Genomic DNA, 22,187 nt, shown 5'->3' on the forward strand with positions numbered 1-22,187 from the left:
CACAATATTATATTTAATCGTCATGGTTTCTTAGACTTCTTGGGCTGTGACAGTTACTCAGACATCCCATGCTTTCTCTAAATTTTATTTTACAAGACAGTCACCTCTTATCTTCTACAAGACCGTAGCTGCTGTGATTTTTTGCACACTGCTATGAATTGCTCTGATTGTCACAGCAACCCTCATTTCATAGGTGAAAAAACCAAGGCTCAGAGAGATGAAGACTAATGGCCCAGGTCACAAAGCTAGTAAGTGATGGAACTTGGGTCCAAACCCAGGACTGTCTATCATGAATGTTATGTTCTTTTTACTGCTCTCGTTTAGATGGCTTGTGAATATGTTCGTTTTAAGAATAAATTTGAATGCTAATATCAGAGTCAGAGTGCTATAAAGAAGTTGGACTATATCTTGTCCAACTCTCCTAATACCCAAGCTCCTTCTATAGATTCCTCAGCAAAAGGTTCTAAGCACATGATTGGAAGCCGTCAGTGTCAGTCAATTTCACTATTTCACAAAGCACCCAGTCAAGTTTTGAAAGTTCTGATCGTTAGAAAGAGCTCTGTATTCCTCCAAATGATTTCAGTCCTTTGGTCTTCCTGCAGCTCTTAGGAGCCAAATACAATCGTCTAAGCCTTCCCACCTAAGAACTCTGCAGTTGGCTATCATGTCTCCCCCAGACTCTCTTTTCCTGATAGAGCTTGGCATATTTGGACTTTCCTCAACATCCTAACACACTGCTTTAAACTACAGTTCCTTGCAGAATCTCTACTTAGTTGCAAATCTTTTTAGTGCATTATAGCACAACAATGTACATGCTCTGTACAATTAGGGATCAATAATTGCTATTGACTGTCCCCATGCTTAATAGTAATATCTTACTATTATCACTATCATCCTTCTCCACCTCACTGCAATCCTCCCCATACACTACATTTCTAATTCATCAAGTCCAAAGGACTCTGACACCTCTTCCAACCCTTTAACTAGGCAGGAGCTCTCTTTGGAAAAATCCTTGAGACACAAATTTGCAACGTGAGTCAAACGTAAAGGGGATGTTTTCTGAGTTTGACAAACAAGTTAAAGTTTAAAAGCATGAACCATAGACACTGGGAGACAGCTCCTTTCTTCCCAAATTCCCCACAGCGCGGAGGCAGACGAGCTCCCCTGTGGATCTGCCGGGGACAGCGCGCAGGGCGGGGCAGGCACCTACGCGCCAGGAGCGGGGCGGGCTCCAGGCAGCTGGTTTCGCTGAGAGCCCGCCGTCCCGGCTTGGGGACTGCTCGGCGACGCCAAGGCGCCACCAGCCGTCTCGCCAGCCGCCCTCGCGCTCGAGCCACAGACAGGTGCTCAAGCAAATCAGAGAGTGAAAGAAGCAGGCGAGGGAGTCAGAAAATATCATAAAGGAGTCGTCGCTAAAGTTCTGTAGGTGTTCCTTGCCAACCAGTGCCTAAGCTTCGTGGTCAATACCATGGACAGCGCCCGCGAAAAGACGCAGGGGCGCTTGGATGCCGCTGGCTTCTGGCAGGTCTGGCTGCGCTTTGACGCGGAGGGTGAGTAGAACAAGCCACCTGCACGTTCAGGTGTAGACGTGGCTCCGCGCCCGCTCCCGCTGAAAGGACCTGAAGTTTCCCCTTCCCGTACGTCTTTCCTTGCAGGGAAAGTCGTCTTCCAGCGTTAAGGCAGTATATCTAACGCAGGATACCTGGCAGACGTTTGGTATACTGGAGTTACACATCTTGTGAAAATTCAGGGTGGAAGGAGGGACTTGCCCCACTTCCCAATCTGTGTGTGTGTGCGTGTGTGTAATGATATACCATATATATAATGGCAAATATCATCACGTATATTTGAGTCTTGTGGGCTGACACTCAGGTATCTGAAGTCAGCCCTCCCTAAATGTGCTCATTTTCACTCAGTGACTTTGTGGTATAACCCTCACTCTCTCAAAGGGAGGATGAATTTGATCAACTTTCAAAAAAACACTACCGTCACCCCTCCAAAAAAACTACTTGAAAAGACAATGGAACAACTTAACTTTTGCTTTGTCTTTATTAATAAACTACCATAAAGAAAATATCTGAAGTGTGTGTTTTGACCCTGGAAACTAAGATTCAATACTTACATCTGTTAACTTTTTCCAAGCTTCCAAAATCCTTGGGTTGGATTTTATTCTAAAACTCATGTTTATTTGTGGATTAAAATTCATATTTTAATAGCTTTTCTTTTCCAAATATTCATATAAAACTAGCACAAAGCATTTATTTTTGAATGTGTGTTTATTACTCAAATCCTTGCTTTCTGGAGGTAGATGTGGGCCTTTAGTTACTAGAATAGCAAAGACTAGTACCCATGGGGATTTTATAAATTTCGAGATTAAAAACAAATCTAGATAAATACTAAATGTCACACGTTATTCTATATAAGTGACTATTATTTATGCATATCTTCTTGCATTTAGAAAAAGGTTACATAGAAGAGAAGGAGCTCGACGTTTTCTTTCATCACACGTTGACAAAATTGGGTACCGATGTAAGTACTTGTGCCACTAAGCATTAATTTATGTGTCTATTAGTGAAATACAAGAAGAGTTAAGTCTTATGTTGATTTGTACCTATTAATCCTATCTGACTGCTTTTTTCCTTGTATGCATGTAATTTTTTTCTCTCTCCTAACAACACAAAGGGATTTAGGCAGGTTTTATGAGGTACAACTGTAGCATTAGACATGCTGGTCACTGACTTTTAGTGTAACATCTGTCATCTACTCAGGGATCTGAACTGTAGATTCAAACAACTCTGTTTTGAATGTTTCCTTGGTTACGTCTCTGTTAATGGATTTAAACTTGAAGATAAGGCAGCTCACTTTGTTCAAAAAGGTGGAAAAGATGTTAAGAGCTTTAAGGTTGTAGGTTTAGTGCATTCGATACTCCTTTGAGAGCAAACCACAAACAAACCATTTAAAATTGTTTCCATTATTCATTTTATTAGAGGAAGTTACAGATTTCTTAGGGAATGACAAACCAGGAAATAACCAACATATCCAGAGCCCAGGTATAAATGTAGACCAATCTATCCAGTGTTCATGTCCCTCCCTGAGAGGCCTTGAGAGATGTAGATTAACTTTTGAAGATCTCTGTACCAACGCAGATGAAATACACAGAGACACAGCAGCCTGGGGACAGGAGAATGTGGTAAAGACTCCATCAGAGGACGAAGGGAAAGCAGAGTAGCTCCGGAAACAGTCGAATTTAGATTGAATTGTGGAGCTAGTCCATCCCCAGATATAACTGTCTACATGGAAGGATATGAAGCACATCACTCTTTCATGTAGGAGCCCAATGAGGGGTACTAGGAGCTCTGTACTACCAAGGAGAGCTCGGGGAGGGTGTTTTGAGGTGGTGGTGGGGCAGCCAACTCAGAATAAAAGAGACTGCCATCAGCCTCCAACAGCGACACAGATCTCTTGGTCTCTGTCTGTCTCTCTCTCTCTGCCTGCCTCTCATATTCTGTCTCTCTTTTTATGTCTGTCCCTCTCATTTTTCTGCCCATTTCCGACTGTTTCTTACCTCTGTGTTTCATGGCTCTCATCTCCCATCGTCTCTTGATTTCCCCCTGACTGCGCTGTCTCTCATCTCTCTGATCTCTATTTCTTATGTCTCTTCATCTCTTTCCGTCTCTCTTCTGTCTCTTTGCTTCTCTTTCTTTTTATCTCCATTCCCCCTGCTTTTCAATGCTTTCTTGTTGTTTCTCCTCTCCCTTTTATTTCACTTTCCCTCTCTCTTTCCTATCTATCTCATCTCTTTGTCCTTCATTTCTTTTCTTTCATCAGTTTCTTTCCTCTTTGCTTCCTTTCTCTTCCTTTATCTCTCTCTGTTTCTCTTTCTTTGCCTTGCTCCCACTGACTGCTGTAAATGGGCTCATGGCATTCCAAAACCCATGAGCCAGATGCCATTTTGTCAAACGTGACAGGAGTATTTGAGGAAAACAAAAAAATAAAGGCAAAACCATTCAACACTTTGGAATAAACTGGGTGGTCAAAAAACCAAATTCTCAGAGACTTGGAACTTCACACATTTTCAGAAGGCTCCTTGCTTTAGTGATTTACAGAAAAAGAGGAGAAAAGTTGCTGTCAGTTTTGAAACTGAAAGTGTCTTATTTTCTGTCATGGGATGGGGGCTGGGGCTACTCAAACACAAGGGTCTGCTCTAAGCTGAGGACACTGCCAGCTGTCTTCTGGGGCTTTGGCTAACTTGAGAGGCACTGTTGCCATTAGTGAAAGAGAAGAGGGATGCCCTCTCTTGCAGCTTGGCTGTTCTTTTTTTTAAAAAAAATTTATTTTTTATTGAAGCAGCATTGGGTTATAACATTATATAAATTTCAGGTGTACATCATTAAATTTTGATTTCTGTGTAGATTACATCGTGTTCACCACCTAAAGACTAATTACAATCCATCACAACACTGTGCCTAATCACCCCTGTCACCCTCCTCCCTGCACTCTTCCGCTGTGGTAACCACCAATCCAATCTCTGCCTCTGTGTGATTGTTTGCTGTTGCTTTTATCTTCTACTTAAGAGTGAGATCATACAGTATTTGACTTTTCCCCTCTGACTTATTTTGCTTGGCATAATACCCTCAAGGTCCATCCATGTTGTCACAAATGGCTGGATTTCATCATTTCTTATGGCTGAGTAGTATTCCATTGGGTATATATACCACTTCTTCTTTATCTCTTTGTCCCTTGATGGGCACCTAGGTTGCTTCCAAGTCTTGGCTATTGTGAATGATGCTGCAATCAACATAGGGGCACATGTATCTTTATGCATTCACGTTTTTATGGTCTTTGGATAAATACCCAGGAGCAGAATAGCTGGATTGTATGGTAGTTCCATTCTTAATTTTTTGAGGAATTTCCATACTGTTTTCCATAGTGCCTGTACCACTTTGCACTCCCACCAGCAGTGTATGAGAGTTCCCTTCTCTCCACATCCTCTCCAACATTTGCTTAGCTTGGCTGTTCTTACCATCACCCCTGCCTCAGATCTGGCCCCTCTCACACAAGGGCAGGCATAGTCCTTGGAGGAAAGGGGACAACAAATCTCTCACCGCTGTCCTGTGCAACTGTGTTCAATGCAGGCGTTCCTGAGGCTGGGAGGAAGAGGGTTGGAAGGCTGGGCTTTGGAAATAAAATTCTGACGTGCTTAAGAATTATCTATATTTGTTAAAATGCAGAGCCCCAGGTCCCATCCGCTAGGTATTTCAGTACATTTGGAGTCTGCTTAAGATCTTGCATTTTAAAGCACCCTAAATCAGTTTGCATCTCCTTTCACCCTCTGTCCCAGGAAAAAAAATGTCCTTCTTGGAGAGGGGATTCTAACATAATCAGGCCAGTCCTGCTGAGCTGTGGTTGTAGCCCCAGGTACCTCTCCTCAGCACTCGGCTAGAGAGAAAGCTTTTGGAGCCAGGGCAATAAGCTGTTTAAACTGTTACCCAAAATTGTATCATGTGCCATGTTCCCTTTCAAAATGCTGAGGCATTACCCTGGGGAGGATGGCTACAGGGACCTTTGCTAAGCACTCCATGCTACCTGGATAACCATGATGAAGGAAACTATTCCTAATTCTGGGCTTTTTCCCTGCTGAGAAATGAGTAGGCCCTAAGCATGTCCTTAACAAGAGGGCAGGACTTCAAAAGTGGAAGCCTTTTAAGTTGAGGGGAAGTCATCATTTGTGACAGCTACTTTTAATCATCAATGCCCTCGCGAGTACAGAACCAGCAGCAGGGAGCCCTCCATGACTGGGCAGCGCCTCACTCTGGTGTCTAGGAGCGGGAAGCAGTTCTTCAGAAGGCTGAATAGCTCTACTCTCCTCCCCTGATTAATGGATCACAGAGATCTCAGAAAAGGAATTTTAAGGTTTTAACAGCAACCTGCCTACAGGTCGATCTTGGAGAGGAACCAGCCTGTTTCTAATTACCTGCTCCTCAGAGCCTCCGAGGGAACTGACTTATGGAAAAATCAGCTGCTCTTGCTACTGTTTCTATTACTTGCCCCCCTCACTCTGCCCACCTTTTTCTTTTCAAATGCTCAGAATTGGCCTCTGAACCAGGTCTAGGTCTGGCCCGTGTATCGCAGAGCACCTCTTTCCGTGGCTGTGCACACATTCGTCATGTCCAGATTGCAGCACGTGCTGGGGCTCTTTCAATGCTTCAGAGACGATAAGTCCCTGCTGGGGGTAGAGTCTCAGATAAGGTGGCAGGGTTGGTGCTGGCTGAAATTACCACAGAGGGAGCCCTAGGCTCTTTTGCTTTCCATCCAAGGAATAGTCATGGTCTTTGGGGTCAGAGGTCTGAGAGGACAGAAGTCAAGGGTCTGTGCCTTCAAACTGAAGGTGGCATGCACAATCTGGCTCTATCTTCTTTGGCTTCATACTTATTTACTTTTAAATCTAATTTTTTCACAACATGGCCTATGTGAGTTAACTTCTTTTGGAAATGCCCAGCTCACCATAAAGAATCATTTATTCATTCCACAGATACTATATTTTAGAGATATAGAAATGACAGTTATCCTGGCAGAACTCTTAATCTAGAAGGCCAAGCTGAAACTCAACATGAAGGCCCATCTTGTTGAATGATTTCCATCGTGCTTTTCTGTATGGTGCACATATATACCCATACGCCCAAACACACACACACACACACACAATCTATGGTGCCAAGACCAGGGAGGCTACACTCTTTCTATTTCTATGGAGTGTCATATGAGGAAACCTGGTTGGTAGGGACAGTGTGGTAGTACTAGAGAGAATGAATTTAGCACGACTGATCAAGTCTGGAGTCTTCATCAGAATTCATTCTCCACTGTTGATTCTATACAGCATCTTTGCTTGCAATAACCCTGCAGTTCACTGATGAAGAACAATTTAATGCATAGAATAGGTTGTACCTGGAAGGGAGATGTGACATCTTTCATAATTTAACAATTACTTTATCACTTTCATTTCCTCTTTAATTATTTTTTCTCTTCGAATTATTTTTTCCTCAGTGAGTCCAAGGAGAAGATTAAGAGAATGAGCTATGGCAAACTGGGGGCCTAGAAGAACTAGACTTTTCACCTAAAAATAGATCAAAACCTCTGAGTTCTTGGGAAGAAAGTCTGTATGTTCATTACAATATAATCTTTTGTCAAAACAAAGCATATAATGATGTTCAAATTCATTCTCTCAACACTCTAGTCTCTGAGCTTCTCTTCATTCATATGTTAGGAGCTTACTAGCTACGTCTTTCCTAGTCAAGATTGTGATTAGTGGTTGTTTGTTCAAGAAATCTCCATCACGGTTGTCTCTTCTGCAACATGGTAGGCTTGCTTTAAAAGGCTGAGCGACCTGTCTTCCAGGTTAGACTAACGTAACTATCAGATTGTATGCTCTGAATATTTGATATCCTAACTACATTTTTGGGATCCCAGGGGCTTTAATGTGGTTCTTTCTGGCCTATTGTAGGATGGAGTCATGGAAGAAAATGTGCAGAAGTTGAAACAGCAATTTATGGCTACTCACGATGTCTCTAAAGATGGTTACATACAGATGAAAGAGGTACCTTTCACAACTGTACTTTTCTTAACTGTGCCTTTGTGGGCTATAAATTCCTCTGAAAGATAATGAAAATCTTACATTTGATTGGGAAATTAGAACACTCTGCAAGACAGTTGGCCTAGACAACATTTTTGAAGTACTCACCTCTCCTTTTTCATCTGCTTAGTAACACAGAGTGCATGATTCTTCTATTATTTTATTTAGGTCAATCAATATTTATACTTATTTAATAATTGGGGAATTGATAATGCTGGAGGCCTTTAAGTTACTTGATCTAATATTTGTCTCTCTGCACAGTGTCCTGTTCAAATTAACCTTGATATAAGGAAAAACTTACTGACAATAAATGCGTTTAAACTTCAGCATCAGCTCCCACTGGAGGTTAAAAAGATCTCTGAAGATCATTAAAAACAAAATAGACAGCATCTGTCTTTTCTTCAACTGAACCACATTTATGGATGACCTACTAAAGAAAGGAGCTCTGTTAAGCATGCAGTGCCTTGGATAGGCTGTCTTTAACCTGATCATTCTTCTTTCCAGTTACAAAAAGCTTCACCGTTTAGAAAGGATTTCCACACATATTATGTTATTTTATCCCAACAGTAGCTATTAGAACATAGGCCTGGAGCATTATGCCTATTTTACTGATGAGGAAAGCTGAGTTACTTTCCCAGCATCAATAAGTGGCAGTGGTGTAAGTGTAACTCCACTCACAGGTATGGATCTATATAGGTTCATACTGTATAATGTCTCCTTATAAAAAATGGACATGTTCACCAGGAGACTGCCTTTTCAGAAAACTAATAAACTAAACTCTAGATTTATGAGTGTAGATGTTCCCAAACTTTTACTTAAAGGCAAAAATTATATACGTTACCAATAATCTGCATTATAATTGATGTAAAAATATCAGTGTGTCCATTAATGGAAAGGTATGCGCAAGTGTCAGGCTAGAAATAGTGAAGCATTCATGATGACATGTGCATGGCTGTATTCTCCAGCCCCTAGAATGGAGCACAGCATAGAGTGGTGCTCAGTAAACATTGGTAGACAATAAATGAATGAATGAAACATGGTAAGTAACTGAAAACTATGTTGTTATCTTACTAATACCAGATAGACGTTCTCGAAGCAATTGGGAACTTGGCCACAACTTTGACATCCATGCCAACCATTTTGTCATGGAGTCCTGCAAATGAGCCTAACTGAGGTTGTTTGTAGAAAATCCAATGATGTAGGACTGTGTCAGTTCTAAGGCTTCTTAAAACCTCATGTGGGGCTGGCCCAGTGGCGCAGTGGTTGAGTTCGCACATTCCGCTTCTCAGCAGCCCGGGGTTTGCCGGTTTAGATCCCGGGTGGGGACATGGCACTGCTTGGCACGCCATGCTGTGGTAGGCATCCCACGTATAAAGTGGAGGAAGATGGGCACGATGCTAGCTCAGGGCCAGGCTTCCTCAGCAAAAAAGAGGAGGACTGGCTGTAGTTAGCTCAGGGCTAATCTTCCTCAAAAAAAAAAAAAAAAAAAAAAACACAAAAAACCTCATGTGTCTCTGAGTTTAAGAGTAGCAGGGTCTCCCCTACCTTCTTCTGTTATAGCATTGACTATTTCACTTATTCCAATTACAGGCAAGTTGTGACATAAAACTGGCCCTAACACTCAAGATTAAGCTAGACATCAATCATTCCTGTTTGGCATATGGCACTGAAGGGATGTATATACAGCACCTCATGAGCATAACATAGTGGTTAAAAGTGAGGGCTTAGGGGCTGGCCCCGTGGCTGAGTGGTTAAGTTTGCGTGCTGTGCTGCGGCAGCCCAGGGTTTCACTGGTTCGGATCCTGGGTGCGGACATGGCACCACTCATCAAGCCATGCTGAGGTGGCATCTCACATGCCACAACTAGAAGGACCCACAATTAAAAATATACAACTATGTACCAGGGGGGTTTGGGGAGAAAAATTAAAATATTAAAAAAAAAAAAAAGTGAGGGCTTAGTTAAAGTCCTGACTCCACCACTTACTAACTACTTAATTACAGTAAGTTCCGTATCTCTGGGTAGCCCAGTTTCCTTAACTCATAAATAACAACAATGATGTGTTGTGTACCCTAAAGGTTGCTAGGATTAAATGAGTTCGCATATGTAAGCATTTAGAATAATTCATGGCACATGTAAGAATTATTTGCTATTTTTATTTTCTATTATTATTATAGAGTTAAATTCATATAATACTGGAAGTTCTTTAAAAGGTGCCTGAAACATATTAAGCACTAACAAATGTACTATTAAATAATAATGATAATTGTTGCTATTTTGGATTGTAAGCTAATGGAAGGCAAATATGCATAGTGTTTCCTGCCTAATGAGGGTGAAATACTTTTTGAAAGAATCAGTGAATCAGGAGTGACAATCAAGAGCACAGAACTTCAAGTTGGGCTCGCCATCCTGAGAGAGCAAAGACCTTCTGCCCTATAATATGTTCCACCATGCCTTTCACCCAGGGAGTACTGGCCGGTGTCACTGACAGCTATTTCTCCCCATTTCTTTAGCTTTCCAGCATGTTCCTGTCCGAGGATGAAAACTTTCTTCTGCTTTTTCGCCAGGAAACCCCCTTGGACAGCAGTGTGGAGTTTATGCAGGTAAGTATTTGGTTGAGTCTCTATGGAGGATGAGGGTTGAGAAGAGGTCAGAATCCCAGCCACCTGCTCTGGCTGCCACCACTCCTGCCCAGTCCCCAAGGGAGAGCTTCCCACCGAGGACAAGACCAAGCACAGAATCCCTTGGTGATAAAGCAGGGACTTTGGCCCTAAGCCCCAGTATTCTCTCTCAGTGGGCTGACCTAGGCTGCTCCTGAGCTGACAGAGTCCTTTAGCCTGGGCCAGAGGAAGACTTGGACAAGGGACCAGGCAGATACTACGCTGAGGAATGTGATGGGAGAGCAGGCGGGGGACTGTGGAGACTGGCGAGCACGTTTTCCACCTAGAGCCAACAGCCCTGCGGAGCTCCAGTGAACTGCTGCCTTGTAAGAATGCTGTCTAGACATCTGGACTCTGTGTGAAACTATTTTTAAATATTGGCAACTAATTCTAGTTCTGAAGGTACAGTACAATCAAGACATAACTTATTAGAGTGCCGATCCAGCCAGCAGATCTGTTTGCAATCATTTCACTTGAGTAAAAGCTAAAGGCGGAATTAAATGGCTCCTTTCATCTCTTCATTCAGCCTCTAGGTGTTACTGTCTGTTGGTGAAAAAACACCAGGGAAGGGCAGAGCAGGGTTTCTCCAAAGCCAGAGTGGCCGATTCAAAACAGCTACTGCATCCAGGATGCCATTCTTGAAACAGTTATCAAATCTCCATTTAGGAGATAATAACTTAGCATCCCTTTGCACTACTTTGTTTACTTCCTGGCCAAGTGGAAGTCAGGTAAAATTGAGCAAGCATATGCATAGTCAATTCACAGAAGAAATCTGAATATACAGTAAAAATATGCTGATAGCCCAAGAAATACAAATCAAAAACAACTAATTTTTACCAAACTGGCAAAGATTTTAAGAGAATCAACAAAAATATGCAGTGCTGGGGGTGCTGGCCCAGTGGTGCAGTGGTTAAGTTCACACATTCTGCTTTGTTGGCCCGGGGTTCACCGGTTTGGATCCCAGGTGTGGACCTATGCACTGCTTGTCAAGCCATGCTGGGGTAGATGTCCCACATATAAAGTAGAGGAAGATGGGCATGGATGTTAGCTCACTGCCAGTTTTCCTCAGCAAAAAAAAAGGAGGATTGGCGGCAGATGTTAGCTCAAGGCTAATCTTCCTCAAAAAATATATATATATACATATATATAAATGCAGTGCTGGCAAGGAAGCACTGAGATTGTTGCTCGTGCTCTGTTGGGAGGCATGCACATTGGATAATTGTATGGAAAATAATTTTGCAAAAATGTAATCAAGATCTTTTAAAATTTCCTTATCTAGAGTTAATTAAAAAAAACCTTTATCCTTTGACTTAATAGTTATCTTCTCCAGGCATCTATCTTAAGGGTATAATCAGAGACGTAGACAAGTTTTCTGCTCAATGATGTTCATTAAATGTTGCTTATAGTTACTTACAGTTACAATTAAAAATAACATAAATTCCTAACAATGAAAGAAAAATTAGGTAAATTATAATACATTCATATAATTCCTTCATTCCACAAATACTTATAAACACCTGCAATATGCTTATATTCTTCTAGGCATTGAAGGTTCATGAGAGAAAAGCCACACTGCGGAATTTTATGCATCACTAAAGATCAAGTTTTCAAAGAATATCTAATGACTTGGAGGAAACGTATTATAACATTAAGAAACAAAATTGTATATACATTAGGATCTTAACTTTGTTTAAAAAATTATTCATCCTGGGGCTGGCCTGGTGGTGAAGTAATTAAGTTTGTGCACTCCCCTTTGGTGGCCCAGGGTTCGCAGGTTCGGATCCTGGGTGTGGACCTAGCACTGCTTGTCAAGCTACGCTGTGGTAACATTCCACTTAAAATAGAGGACGATTGGCACAGGTGTTACCTCAGTGACAATCTTCCTCAAGCAAAAAGAGGAAGGTTGGCAACAAATGTTAGCTCAGAGCCAATCTTCCTCACACACACACACACACACACACACATTATTCATCCTAACACCTGCATAAATAAGACAATAGGTAAAGACAAGATAAATATTGGTTGTTTTTAAGTGTTAAGATTTCAGATGATTTTCATATTCTTTGTACTTCCGTATTTTCCAATTGTGTGTGAAATTGTAATTATTTACAAATTATTTTAAATGACATTTTCAAAATAATTAATTGAGTTTAAGAATGCTCACAAAAAATTTTAAATAAAAATAATAAATAAACCACTCAAGTACATAGACAATATGACCTCCAAGTCAGTTTTATGTTTATAATAGAGATATGATGGAAAGGAAACACATAGAAATAATAAGTGACTATCTCTGGGGTAGGAATTCTAGAGATTTTGTTTTTTGCTTTTTGTCTTTCATTAATTTTGTACAATGAATATGACAGTTTTATAATCAGAAAAAAAGTATTAGAATGTTAGCCCTTGTGTAGTCTTGAATAATCTTGAGAAATGGGAAAAGGAAATATTATTATGCAGACTTCCTTTTTTTTTGTTTTAACTTATTCCATTTTTTTCTCCTTCCTGTTAGTTTGTCAGTTTCTTCTGTAAAGAAGAGCTTTCCCATTCTTCTTTTTTGAACAAAATTTGTTACAATCTATTACTATCTATACATTTTAGGAAATTCCAAGTTAATATCTTTACATTCCCTCTGAACCACAGGATCTTCAAACCCTCTGGCCCTAACATACGTCTATCAGCTCACATGCCATTACTGTCCAGGATATTAGTTCTATCTTGTTTTCTTTAACCCCCCAAATTTTATGCAGTCAAGATTTATTTAATTTGCCCAAATTTCCCATCGTCTTTGTGCACCATTCCTTTTTGTATCTTAGATTTTCCTTCTTTGTGTTCCTCCTTCTTCCTAGAGTATACCCTTTACTAAGAGTCTGTTGGTAATGAGCTGTTTTGTTTGCCTGGAAATCTCTTCATTTTGCTTTCATTCGTTAAAGATACGCATGCATAGTATTCACATAAAACTCTTTGGCTCTCCAATGGCTCAGCTGTAGTAAAATTATAAAATCATTTAGATGGAAAATGTTTAGAGAATAGCATGGGAAAAAGCATGTAAAAACGTTTTTTGTTATTTGAAACTCTCATTCTTAGTTTTAGTCACACCATCAAAGTTAGAATAGACATCACATTTAACTGGATTATTTTCTTAGTTTGGTTAAATTCAGGCAGAAATGTTGGTGACAGAGACAGAAAGCAGTGAAGTTTCTGAACGCTTCTCACCAAACAGCAGCAGCAGCAGCAATATCTCCCACCATTCCCGCAGGGTATGGAGGCAGGGCCCTGACCGTGGTCTAGAATTAAGGTCCCTGCAGTTGGTGACTCAAGTAACCCAATCTACGTCTATGGAAAATCTGCCAATTAAAAAAAATGCTTAGCGCTACTTTTTCATTTTACACGGAAGTTAGGGAACTTGCTAAGTTATGAGGCTTGTACATGGAAGAATCAGAGAGGGTCAAAATCAGAGCAAATCAAGATCAGAGACTTAATAAGGAAAGCAGTTCAGTCTTTCCTTAAAAATGTTCAGCTGTTCTGTCTTCCAGTTTAGGAATTGCATCTTCAGCTGGGGGAATGCTGTCTGCAACCAACGAAAGGGTTGGCTGGTCACTGGGAATTACCAGAGATCTTTTATTTCCTTTACCCTGAGCCAAGGCGACACAGGCAAGATTCTTTAGGGGTCTTTTCTGCAGCATAATTTATTTTGGAGACATTCGTGCTGTCATTAAGGTTATTGCTATTTGGGGTTGTAGACTTATGAGGGAGCTTTAGTTTGATTTCCCACCTTGCATGGGCCCCAGGATTTGTCTCCTGTCTACCATCTATGCAATTTTCTGATAAAGCTGCAGGCTAAGTTGTCAGAGATCAGCAGACATACTTGGGACAGACTTTGGTTTCAGTTATACATGACTTCTCTGGGTTGGTGCTTTCCTATCATGCCTGGCCTCTTAGAAGTCCTCTCACTTTCTTGTCAATTGAGTTATAAATTTAAAGACTTGTCTTTAAAGGATTCTGCATTTTTAGGAATTTAGTACAAAGAAGGTTTCTTAGTTTGCCATCATTGCCCCAAATTGAAGTCCATCCCTTCATAACTTTCTATTTTGAGCTTTCCAAAAGATCTCTTTTAGGGGGTGTGTTGTGGTCCTCCTAAGCATCTCCAAGTGAATGCAGTGACTCATTTCTAGTGAGTTCTGCCCAAACAATTGCTGGCACCAAAGAAAGCGTAAAGCTCCCTATGCAAACTCTTATTTGCACCCAGTTAAGGGCTGTTTTCAGGTGCTGAACCATAGTAGACAACAGCATAAGTCAACCCCAAATTATCTGAGGATAAATGGATTCACGGCTTTCGTGTATTTCAGATTTGGCGCAAATACGATGCTGACAGCAGTGGCTTTATATCGGCTGCTGAGCTTTCTGTAAGTGTTGCTGGGAACTGTCGCTGGGTGAAGGGTGGTTTGTTCATCACTGGGAATTTGATACATGTGTATCATGAGTTTGATTTCCATGTTTCCAAGAAACAGGGATACAAATCTGTTACTTTTTTTTAAAAAAAAACCTTGTTTGTGTTTAGAAGGTTTAGAAAGTACAGGTGACACTGCTTTCTCTGGGAAAGAGACATAATTGAGGACTTTTGACAATTTTTTTTCATTCCTAGAGCTATACTCTGGGTTCCAGGAGCTCCCTTTAAACATTGACAGCCCTATATTCTTGAATTTATTGCTTGCTAAAGCATTTTGTTTCCTTCTTGAAACAAAACACAATCCTTAAAATAAGGCTTCTTGAGATCTTTGCAGTTTATTTACTCACTATATAAAACGTTACTCTTCTCTGGTGTCACAGAACTTTCTCCGGGATCTCTTCCTCCACCACAAAAAGACCATTTCTGAGGCAAAGCTGGAGGAGTATACTGGCACCATGGTAAGTAACTGAGCTATGTGATCTCCTTGGGGCCAGCTTCCCCGCTGCCTCCCCAAGGCCCAGAAACAGTGTCTGGCACAGAGTAAGCCCTCAATAAGTGTTTGCAGACTAAATGCATGAGAAAACCTTGACGCTGGAAAACATTGGCTAAAATGGAGCTGCTGTAGCCTCTCCGGACAACACTGCATGCATTTGAGAAAGAAAGCTGTTCAGCTGTCCTTGGGGAGACCTGAAAAGTTCAGTCAACATTAGGTCACTAAGCAGCAAGCTAATAACCTCAATTTTAATCAAAGTCACATAGAAGCAAGTAAACATGGACTTAGACAACCAGACCAAACACACGGGAGCCACCTCTTGCCCTGGAGGATGATTCCTTACACATTTAGTGTGTTGAGGTGGCGCAGCTGAGAGTCAGATAGATGGGAAATGTGTGTCCTACCTCTGCCACTTACTTGCTATGACTTTGGGAAATTACCAAGCTTCTCAACTTTATTTACTTCATCCATAAAATGGGGATAATAGTTCCTAGTTACTGTGAGGGCAAAGTGAGTTGATGTGTATGAAGCACTTTGCAGAGTGTCGAGGACATAATGAGTGCTCGACACGTGTTAGCTCTTGTAGTGGTTGCAATGGTCTTTGTTGTCATTGTTTTGCTTGCCCCTCTTGGCATCCATGTCCTAAGTGACCCTGAGGTTATTTCAGTGTCAAAGCTCCTTGGAAAGCAGTGGAGTAGAAGCTGCCTTTGGTGAACTCATCCTCTGTGCTGTTTCAGTACCTAACTTGATGCATTTCTCCCAGTACTAATCAGCAATTTGTATTGAATTGGATTTGGCTTCTCTACCTTTTGTCTCTTCCAAGCCCCTTCTCATCCCCAGGAGTATGCTTCATGCCAATCAAACTCTGTAGGTTTCTTAATTAATAAGCAAAAAATAGCTGGTAAAGGCTTAATTACTGGTAGGCATGTTACATATATAAAGAGTTCTTGAGTAGACTCACCTTACTGAACCTTCTGGTGAATAGTCGGAGATACATATCACTGAAAAGAGTTTGTAGGTTCCTGGTATAATGTGAACCACTAGGTTGATCTATTTGGGCCTTTAATTGGTGTTTCCAAATACTGCATTATTTCTAACAACTTCTCTGGAGTGTTGGCGTTGTTCATGCTATTTTATGTATCTGGTGGTTGGGCTTAGAAACGGAAGTGACTGAGTCACCATCAAGTTGTATTCTTCATCTCATTTTAAAGATCAGATAACTTGGAAAAGTTAAGTTACCCAGCCAAAGGCAGCAGGTAAATTGGAAGCTGAACTCTCCTGGTTTTCAGCCCTGGATCCTTCCAGCTCTCTGCACTCTTGCTACTCTGAATGCTGCCCCCAGTCAAGGGCATCTGCCCTGGGAAGAAGAAGGTGCTCTTGACCATGATAACGTGTAAATGGCCTAGACAGGAGCAGAGCTGATGCCAACGACAGAATCAAACCCCAGGCCAGGATCTCAATCAAGGAAATAATTTGGCTTCTTACTCTGTTGATCTATTTTAATAGCATGCAAATTGATGTTTGAAATCCTGAGTAAATACGTGCTCAGCCCTAAAAAGTGAAGTGGGAAATTCCCTTGAAGCAGGAAGCAGTTTCCCAGCTACAGGGAAATCTCTAGGTTCCTTCTGGACTAAGTTCCAGTGAAACCGTCTAATAAAATGAATGATATGAAAAAGGAAATTAGACTGAAACTGCCTGAGGGAGAGAATAACAGGGAGATTATTTTTCCAGTTGAGCATTTTTTCAACATTGATTTAGCACAATGTTAGCACTGGCTATTGTTATCTCGATTTTATTAACTTATAAAACGTGCACTATGCAATGAAATGCTTGCATTTAGAATCTCCAGCATGTTTCCAGTATTTCCTTGAATACCTTTGACTCTGAGGGGCTTTCCTCTACCTCCAACTATAATATTAAACCACTATTTTCTGACTTCTTAACATAGCTTAGCTATTTTTTTCCCTACTTTTCTTCTGGTTCTTATTCATCCTTCAAGATTCAGTTAGACATCATCTTGCCCTAGAAAATCTTCCATAAGCTCCCTTTCATAGTGAATCCAAGTACCTCCCCTCTGTGCCCCTATAGTTCCTTGTGTATATCACTGTCTGACTTCATAGCCATCCATTTCATTCATTCCACAAATATTCATTAAATACTTGCTATGCCGCCAGCACTGTTCTGATCACTGTGGATTTAACAGTGAGCAAAACAGACAAAGGAGAGACTGATAATAACGATAAACATAATAAATAATAAATTATTTCACATGATAGAGTGTAATGAGTGTCATGGAAAAAATGAAAAAGTAGAACAGAGCAGTGCCAGCGGGGTAGCTAAGATGGGGCATTGAGGAGAAGGTGTAATTTGCAACAGGGTGGTCAGGATAGGCCCTTCGAGAAGGTGAGATTTGAGAAAGGACCGAGGGTGCAGCCAGCACAGAGCCCTTGGGGCAGGCGTGTGCCTGGGATTTTCAAGAACAGGAAGAGACCAGTGTGGCTGGAGCAGAGTAAGCAAGGATGAGACTAAACAGGGACCAGATCCTGACTGGCTTTTTAGGCCATTGTGAGAACTTGGGGTTTTAGTCTGAGTGAAATGGAGAGTCGCTAGAGGGTTTGAAGCAGAGGATGCCATGATCTGGCTGCTGTGTTGAGAAGAGCCAAAAATGAGCAAGAAGAGAATCAGGAAGACCTGTTAAAAGGTCATTGCTGCCATTTAGGTGAGAGAGAATGGCAGCTTGAATCAGGGTAGGGAAGCAGAAGAGATGAAAACCTGATGTATTTTGAAGATGGGATCAATAGGATTTCTTGATGAATCAGCTGGGAGTCAAGGATGACACTGACATTATTTGTTTATGGATCTTGCACTCTGCTGGCCTGGGACTCCTCAAGGGCCAGGGCAGCATCTTTGTGTTCTCAGCCCTCACACATTAGGGGCCTGGCACATTAGGCTGCCTAATACAAACTGTCTGAACTGAGTTTTCAGTTGTTACCTAAGTGCCATCAAGAATAAACCATGACAAGAAAAGTAAAGTTGCTTTTGGGACCCTCCTACCTCCCTTGTTTGTGTCCCTTGTGACCCTCCACCACCATTACAACTCTTGCTCTCTCTTGGGGTGCCTGGTACATTGCATAATGCACATTTCAGCACTGTGCGTAGACTCAACTTTCCTCAAGCAGTGCTCTGTGTTCTGAAATTCTTCCTTTTTTTTCTTTTCTTTCTTTAAACCAGACCCTCCAGGGCAGAGCCAGAAAGAATGCCTGGAAGAGCTCAGCTTGATCCTTTATGGCTCTCACTGGGGTCCTTCATCACAAAGAGAGTCAGCCAGAGGGATCCCCACCAGGCAGTGGGGATGAGCTGTGCTGAGCCCAGGGGGCAGAGATAGACGAGGAAACTGAAGCCCAAGCTGATGATGAGAAGTAGGAGGAGCAGGAAAACCAGGAATGAGGCCTGGAGTGAGGGCTAGAGCCCCAGAGGCAGGTGAGGAGAAAGAGCAGAGCAAATCCAGAAAGGACAATTGAGGCAGGACAATCAGGGCAGGTAGGACAATCAGGGCACGTAGGACAAGTCTCTGTGGATTTGGAATTCACATCATTATGTTGGTTTTCTTAAGTTGAGGCTGAGGTATTTTTTCTGGGTGAGAGGTAGGGTCTCAAAGTGGCTCAGTACATCCCCTCCCTAACCAAAACACTCACTCTCCTAATGCTTTTCTCTCAGGTTAGAATATGATCTGGTGAACTAGTTCACACCAAGATGTGAGTTCATTCATTCAACCAATATTTAGGGAGAACCTACCAAGAAAGACATGATCCCTGACCTTATGGAGACTTCCAATTGGGGAAAATATGGTAAAGGGGGAAAAAGAGCCAAAAGTCACTCTGGTCCCTCCCTTTCATCCCCATGGTGCATATCACTGCCATAGAACATCCGCCAGTAAGTAGGAGTTGAGTTCAATTTCGCCTTCAGTCCTTAAGTACAGCAATCTCATCCCGAGATCCAGCTGAAGAAATTTTTGAAGACTTTTCCTGATTTTTCAAAAATAAGATGTATTACAATGAGATAGCAACTCCAGAGCTTCAGCAAAGGCAGGACCAAAAAAGGTAGGTGGACAGAGTTAGTTATATTGTTGTAAGATGTCTTCTCAACTGAGTACATGTGCTATTTTATTTTCATTGAAACATAGCCAGCATCTATTCTAGTGTTGAGCATCTTAATCATAAGAACTGAGTGTCCACTCTGTGCTGAGCCCTGTGCAAAGCACTTTTCAAACATTTCCTTTGATTCTCACAACAACCTTATAAAATAAGTATTTTTTTAATCCTTGTTTTATAAATGAAAAAAGTGAGGATTACAGACTTTAACAGGTCAATATGGTGAGGGTGGAGTGGAAACTCAGACCCAAATCTATCTCTGAAGCCTATTTTTCAACCATAACATTCATGTCTGAAAGTCTAAATGTTATTTAAATTAAATTATTAAAAAGGAAACTTTCAAAAGGGAAACAGTAAAGCTCTACTGAGAGATGAAGAGATGACAATCCTATGAAGCAAATGAAGAGCAAGGTGAGGACAAAGCCTTGTTAGGAGATTAGGATTCTCTTACTATCTTTAAAGATAATACAGGAGCGCTGATAGCCACAACAGAATTTATTACCCAGAAAAACTGATTTTCAGTTTTAAGTCCCTACGTAATCCTAAGAACTGGCATTTTATTAAACACCAAACAGGAAACAAATTAATGAAAGACAAAAGAAAGAAGAAAGGATTTCCACAGAATGGTTCTGGAGATGAGAGGCACACTGATTAAATTGGGGAAGAGAGGAGGAGAAGAGTGAATTGTGGCTGCATAAAGGTCCAGGGCTGACTTCATTCCAACAACCCATTATAAGGGATAGGAACAGGCCTGAAGGAGACATGCAGAGTGTTGCGAAAGTCAGTACTTGGCTGAAAACATAGTATGCACCTCATGCATCAGCATAGCGGCCTTAGTTGCTCAGGGCTCGTCTCTTCATCGTCTTTAGGTTTAAATGCAAGAAACCTCAAGCTGGCAGCTCTTACAATGGAATGCCCTGAGCTAAAGAAAATCTGGCAATAGGCAGTTTTTGACAGCTTCGAGCTTAGATCCAGAAGCTCAGAGTCCTGTGAAGCAGCCGGGGGGGGAATCAGAGTTGTCTTACCCGACTTTTGAGCATGTAGGTTGAGAACGGTCCATTGACCAAGGCTGTCCTGTTATTCTGTGTCTGTTTCGTTGCTAAAATCTTGTGGCTCTTCTGCTCATGTGTGCTGCAGTTAAGCACTCATTTTCATTCCAAACTGTCCTGCGAAGATAGGTCCACGATCAATCAGACTCCAAGTGGCACCTCACTGGTTCTTTATGCACTCAGGTGATAGGTAAGTGTTGAGGAATCTGATGAAAGACTTTCCACCCAAAGATCTGAGTTTGACCACAAGATTAGATGAGTTTAATGAAATTTTGGCCAATCTATTTCATTTTTCTTCCTTAAATTATAGAGGCCACTTATACTTTTCCAATAAACAGATTTGGCAAGTGGATTATAGTTTTCTCTTTTTAAAGACTTTTTACATTTCCCTAGAGACCTTTGGGTGTATTAATTCTCAAAAACTCAACATTCTCAAAAAAGACTTCTAGGACCTGAGCTTTAAGCGATACACCACGTGTGAAATCCCCTTACTGCTGCTTTAATGGTTTTTTATTGAGCAATGAACACAGTCATAGCAACACTGTATTAAAGATTTGGGCCCGAGGTTTAGCATTGAATGCTTTACTTAAGAGATGTAACTACTAAATGAATTCAAATTGACCCAATTAAGGATTGGCACATTTGGAAGCTGTCTAAAGCATGAACAATGAATGAGTCAAGGCAGAACATCCAATCAGAAAAGAAAAGTTGAGGTCTGCACACCTTGCCTTATTCTAAATCCTAATTAATGTTCTGGACAAAGAAGGAAACAACTTGTTAACAAAATCCAACTCTGACATCTAATTGAGAGGTGCGGCCAAGACCCAGCAGGGGGAAAGATGAGCTGTCTCAACAGACTATTATTAGATAACATGGAGCTTTTTCAAATGTAAGCTAATACGTGTGGGAAATATTAAGTTCATGTACCTAATTAGAGCATGGAACTTGAACTATTGTAAAACAACAAATTAAAATCTGAGGCTACGGCAGACAGAGACGTATATGAGGTTAAGCTTGTCTTCATCCTCTACCCTGGTCCTGGGTCTCATCCTTCAGGTCTGGATTGAAATATCTGGGTTCCTAGCTGCTCCTTTGTCTAGGTCTAGGCTTTCTCTTCACTGATCTGGGCCAACCTGAGTCCATGTCTGGGCTGTGCTGAGATCTCTTATATGTCCACCCTCACTCTCCTGGTGATATCAACTAGTCTCACGGTTTTAAATACTAGCTAAAGATGACGACCCCCAATTTATATCTCTGACTCAGACCACTTCTCTGAACTTCTTGGATATATTGGATGTGTATCTCCACTTGGATGCCCAATATGCCTCTCAAACTGAGCATGTCCAAAATTGAAATCCTGACCTTTCCCCACAAACCTGCTCCATTAGTGAGCTTCCTCATCCCCGTTGATGTGAACTCTACCTTTCAAGTGCTCAAGCCAAAACTCTCAAACTCATCCTTGCTGCTTCTCTCTCTCTCCCACCCCATGTCTAACCAACAAATCCTATTGGCTATATTCAAACTATATCCTGCATTGACCATTTCTTACTGTTCCAAGCCACAATTATTTCTTACCTGGATTATTAAAGTGACTTCTCATTAGATCTCCCTATATTTACTCTTTTCCCCTGCAGTACCTGATGAACACAGCAATCAGAGTGATCTTGTTAAGCTGTGAGTCACATCACATCATTGCTTAGCTCAAAACTTTCTAATGGCTTCTGTCTCTCAGACAAAAAAACCAAAGTTCTTACTCATA

The 22,187-nt window shown here is 41.3% G+C and overlaps 1 protein-coding gene across 1 annotated transcript in view; it reads left to right on the plus strand.

The window, feature by feature from the left end:
* Positions 1-1,108: 1,108 nt before the first annotated feature.
* The window catches only part of SCGN (secretagogin, EF-hand calcium binding protein), a 45,133-nt gene continuing 24,054 nt past the window's right edge, over positions 1,109-22,187 (plus strand). The window contains exons 1-6 of the mRNA XM_008528132.2: positions 1,109-1,550; positions 2,459-2,529; positions 7,502-7,594; positions 10,142-10,231; positions 14,635-14,691; positions 15,116-15,193. Of these exons, the coding sequence (XP_008526354.2) occupies positions 1,469-1,550; positions 2,459-2,529; positions 7,502-7,594; positions 10,142-10,231; positions 14,635-14,691; positions 15,116-15,193 (471 nt within the window). The 5' untranslated portion in view covers positions 1,109-1,468. The remainder of the gene's footprint in view (positions 1,551-2,458; positions 2,530-7,501; positions 7,595-10,141; positions 10,232-14,634; positions 14,692-15,115; positions 15,194-22,187) is intronic.

Source organism: Equus przewalskii, chromosome 19, assembly GCF_037783145.1.
Source record: "Equus przewalskii isolate Varuska chromosome 19, EquPr2, whole genome shotgun sequence".
NCBI lineage: Eukaryota > Metazoa > Chordata > Mammalia > Perissodactyla > Equidae > Equus > Equus przewalskii.